The following is a 4,873-nucleotide window of genomic DNA, read 5'->3' as shown; positions in this document are numbered from 1 at the left end:
CAGTTGTTAGTTGACATTCCACACACAGCTCCAGGGCTCAGGAGCTGTTGGTACCTGTTGTGAGGTGCTGACGTGAGTTCAGCGTAAAGAAACCATCATCTTTCCCTTTCTTCATCTTAGGAGAAGTTATTTCGGCTTCTGCTGAAGCCACCCTGGCAGATCTGCTGTGAGGCATCTCCTGCTTCCTGAGCACGTGCCCTGCTGTGCCCAGGGGTGCCATCGAGGCTGCTGTGGCTTCGCTCCTCACCACCATCAGTGGTAAGTCCATAACCTTAGAGAGCCCAACGGGTGCTGTAGTTCTTGCCCTCTGCTCATGGGTGGTGGGTGCCACTGGCAGGGACACCTCTGGTGCTGTTGCCCCAGAGCTGGACCAAGGACTGATACCTGGGTTTTGCCTTGTTCTTTCACCCGTGTGTGCATGAGGAGAAGTGGGAACTCACCCCAGGTTTCTGGCACGATCAGGACTGTCAGTGAGCTCCGAGATGCCAAGTTCCTAGTGCAAGCCAGGCAGTAGACATGAAATGCCACCAGGACGTGGTCCATCACCTCTTTTAACCCAAGAGCCCTCTCCCTTCCCTACCAGCAGCTTGGCAGCGGTTTGGGCAGTGTATTTGGGAGCTCAGGGTGTTTCTCAGGCAGCACAGAGAGCACTCGGGTAGGAGCCGGCAGGACCCAAACCGTCCCCTCTGTGCTCTTTACATCTGAGTTATGCAAATCACACGAGGGAAGGAGCGTGCGCTGCTCGCTGGGCCCTCGCGGTGTCTGCAGGAAGCAGATTGGGCTCCAGCAGCCGCCTTCTGCCAGCTCTTTTGGGCAGCTCTTCTTCCCATGCAGCTCTCATGGACCTCCGGAGCGTTTCTTCTCAGCTGCTCTGAGCCACACTTTGGGGTTCACTTACTTCAGCTGTGATTCAAAGCTGAGTCCTTTGGGATTGTGCTGCTTCCAAGCCAAACCGCTGCGGAGTCAGCTATGGGAGACCCAGAACCAAGTGGTACGTGCTGGCATTTGGAACAACCTTTTATGTTGTTTGTAATGTAGGCTTGTGGGGCAGGAGGCACTGGATCAGCCTGTGAACCACGTAGGATACATGGCTGCTAGAAAACAGCTCTAAGTTCCTCTAACGGGGGTTTCCATGAGCAAGACTGTTCAGTTCTCTAAGTCTAAGATGAAGTTCTATGATGTGTTAGTCCTGGACACTGGCTTATGTCAGAGGGGAGGATGAAACCCCCCGTTGTGAGGGGGCAGAAGGTGCAGTGTTCTCTCTTGGAGTGGTTGGGAGAACCTAATGCTGCTCCTGGCACAGAATCAGCTCAAGTCCTTCTGCCAAGAAGTCTCTAGGTCCTCGTTCTCAAAGGTGAAAACTTTAAGTATGAACGTAGTTGAATTGGAGTGACACCAGCGAAGCATCTGAGAGATCTCTGCACCACCAGAGAGGATGATCCCTGGTGCCCGTGTTGTCTTGTCATGTCTTTGTCCTGGAAGCCGAGAAGGCATTAACTAACACAGAGCACCTGTAGCTCATGATCACACAGGGAGAGTTAAAGGATGTCTCAATGTCTTTCATAAGCTGTTGAGTTGCAAGAAGAGTTTCCTGCCCTACAGAGCACTTGTGTCCCCAGCAACACCCCAGCACTGCAGGGGCACGAGCAGAGCCCCCTGCAGCTCAGTGTTCCCCTTTTGCATGCACCCAGAGCTCGCAGATACCCTCTTTTCACATGCGAAGCTCGTGGTGGGTGACTCCCCATCATGTCCATCTCCACTTTTCAGGGCAGAGATTCCAGCCTGGCCACATAATATCTGCACCGTTTGTGGGTGTTCAGCAGAAGCATTTCTGGGGCCATTTAAAGCTCTATATGATATAGAATCTTATATATGTCTGATTTCTTGGCCTGATTCGTCAGTCTCATCAGACCTCAATGTGAGAGATGATGATACATTGACCATTGAATAAACCCCAAAGAGCACCAATCTGTTTCTGAGCTCCCTTTAGAAACAGCCCGAAACAGTGTCTTAAATTCCTCCTTCTGTTGCTATTTGGAAGCTCCTTTTCTTGCTTTCCAGTGCTGGAAGCATCCACTATGATGAATTCTGGCACTTCAATCAATAGCGTTTCCTTCTTAAAACTGAAGAAAGAAGCAGCCAGAAGTTCAACAGAATAGCTCTTTTCTTACTGAAAAAGCAGGGGTTTAAGTAACTAAGAGCTGTCAGGGGCTGCCACCTATCAAGAGAAGTCTGGTTTACTAATACTGTCCTCTAAAGCTGGTTTTATTTTGTGACCTAACACATCTGCACCCAGCTTCTGCTGTCAGACAGAGCACCCCCGAGTCGCAGCGTGCTCAGCTTCTGCTTCAATGAATCCAGGCATGGGGTGGAAATTCCCCCCTTCCCCTTCGTGTTTCATTAATCTCCTTGATAATCCGCTCTGCTCTTTAAGACACCTGACCTTGCTTGTGTTTCCTGTCACTCGGGGCTGAGCTGAGCTGGAAACGCAGTTCTTGCTGCTGCGGCAGGAAGAGAAGAGGAGAAACCAGAGTGAGAGATGGGAAGTGGTCTTGGGTTTGGTTGAGAAACTCGGATTGTTTTGGTCCGAAGCTGCTGTTATTCCTCAGAGGGACAGAGACGTCGTTCCAGGCAGCTGGAGCATCGTCCTTTGCTGCCAGCCACAACTGGAGCCTCTCGGAGGCGTATCTCATAGAACCCCAGCCTGGTCTGGGGGGGAAGGGACCTTAAGATTATCCAGCTCCAATCCCTGCCCCGAGCAGGGACACCTTCCACTAGAGCAGGTTGCTCCAAGCCCCTGTGTCCAACCTGGCCTTGAACACTGCCAGGGATGGGGCAGCCACAGCTTCTCTGGGCACCCTGTGCCAGCGCCTCAGAACCTTCATAGGGAAGAGCTTCTTATCTCCAACCTGAATTTCCCCTGTTTCAGTTTGAACCCATCACCCCTTGTCCTGTCACTCCAGTCCCTGATGAAGGTCCCTCTCCACATCTTTGTAGCCCCCTTCAGACACTGAAAGCTGCTCCGAGGTCTCCTTTTAGTTAAAGAGCGAGGATTTCTGCAGGAGCAGGGCCAGCAGCTGGGATGTTCAGACTGAGCTGGCCTGACTTGGTTTACACGGTGTTGTAAAGGAGGGGGTTTCCACACACACTGCAGAGAGATGCGAGTCCTTTGGTGCAGAAATGGGAGCTCTGCCCCTGTGGAAAACACTCGGATCTTGTGTAGCAACGTGCAAGGCTGAGGGCAGAGAAGGGGAAGGTGCTGCTGGGGACAGGCTCGAGACACTGAGGTTGGGCAACGGTGCCACTGAGCCAGGGCTTTAGATGTTTACCTCATTTCTTGGTAGCTGAGAGGGAAGTAATGCCTCTGCTGAACAGCACAGCAAGAGCTTCTCCTGCTAAAAATACCCTCCCTGCTCTGCACAGGACCAGCTCGTTCTCTCTGTGACACTGGCAAAAGGTAGAGAAGAGCAGGGAGCTTCCCAGGGGAGGATGCAAGTGTAGTGCCAGCGCTGGAAGGGGTTTCTGCTGGACTTGTCCAAGATGAGAAGGATGCACTTATGTCCGTCAGGAAACACGGATGGGCTTTAATCTACAGAAGAGTTAGTTTCTAGATCAGCTTTCCAGGAAGATAACTGGGTTTAGACTGAAGGCGCCATTTGTAAGTAATGCTGCAGAGTCACAGTGAAAGGATGAAGGACTGAGTCAGAGTCTCTCCAAGCCTGTGGTCCTATATCCCAGCGCCACAGTGGATGCTCTGCTACCTCATCCTCATGGGTCAAGGCAAAGGGCTTTCCTCAGGGTCTGGAAGGTGAGTTTCTGGACAGCAGCAAGGCCAGGAAATCTTATGTCCAATGCATTTATAGTATTACCTGTAACATTCTCTTCTTGAGATGAAACAAAGGGCTTGTGAGAACCTGCGGTTCTTGCTCACAGCAGAATGTGTTGCTTTGCCCATCACTGCTCAAGTTGAGTCACTTCTTCCTGTTGTACAATCCTCTGCTGGTGGCAAACAAGAGAAGTTAAAGCTGGCATCTGCTCCCACAAAGCAACAAGAGTAGTTCGGGTTCACATTGAATTAGGTCTTGGATTTACTACATCTTGGGTTACGAACCACTTGTGTCTCTTAGAGAAGAACCAGGATGAGATGTTTGGAAGCTGCCTGTGAACTGTCTCACACCACCCACTGGGTGTGAAACGTTGGTTTATCACCATTAAGTAGGTGCTGGGTTCAGTTTGCAGCTCTCTGTTAGCACCACTGGGCTTTCAGGTGTGGCAGAGCATCCCAGCTGGTTCCTTGCAGCTCCTCCAGGCCTCAGTGGTCTTCACACGTGTGCAGGGTGGTCACTTGGGAGTGAAAGGGCCAGAAGACGTTTGAAGAACAAGCCCAGCATAAACCTGGATTATGTGCCCAGCAAAGGGGGAGTGTTCCCAGCTCACGTCCTGATGCAGAAGGGAACACAGCATCTGGCCCATGCTACTCAATGCTGACTGTGAGTAAAGGGGTGGCTTCAGTGTCCCACCTTCAGTTCTTTCTAGTTTCAAGGTGATGTTCATGGCTTGGCTGCTGTAACTGTGACTGTCAGAGAACACTCGTGTTGGACACCAAGCAAGGAGTTCCATGGAACAAAATCCCTAATAGGAGTAAGAGAAGGATGGGGAATGTGTTCTCCCTTCCAAACCTTTCTTTGCATTGTCTGATGCAGCATTAGAGCAACCTTCACAAGCACTTACTGTCAAAACTCAACTATCAGTGAAGCAACTCTAGATTTAGGTCAACCACATCCTGTTTCCTGGAATGTCAAAAGGACAAAGAGCAGCAAAATTTGCTTTTTGCTTTTACCAATTGTGCCCAGTTTCATGTTGTTAAATGGTT

The 4,873-nt window shown here is 50.8% G+C and overlaps 1 protein-coding gene across 1 annotated transcript in view; it reads left to right on the top strand.

The window, feature by feature from the left end:
• The first annotated feature begins 969 nt into the window (after nucleotides 1-969).
• GMIP (GEM interacting protein) overlaps nucleotides 970-4,873 on the top strand; it is a 14,500-nt gene continuing 10,596 nt past the window's right edge. The window contains exon 1 of the mRNA XM_010019399.1: nucleotides 970-991. Within this exon, the coding sequence (XP_010017701.1) occupies nucleotides 970-991 (22 nt within the window). The remainder of the gene's footprint in view (nucleotides 992-4,873) is intronic.

Source organism: Nestor notabilis, unplaced genomic scaffold, assembly GCF_000696875.1.
Source record: "Nestor notabilis isolate BGI_N333 unplaced genomic scaffold, ASM69687v1 scaffold3068, whole genome shotgun sequence".
Lineage (NCBI taxonomy): Eukaryota > Metazoa > Chordata > Aves > Psittaciformes > Psittacidae > Nestor > Nestor notabilis.
Note: the sequence above shows the minus strand (reverse complement) of the source record. Positions and strands in the feature narration are given on the sequence as shown.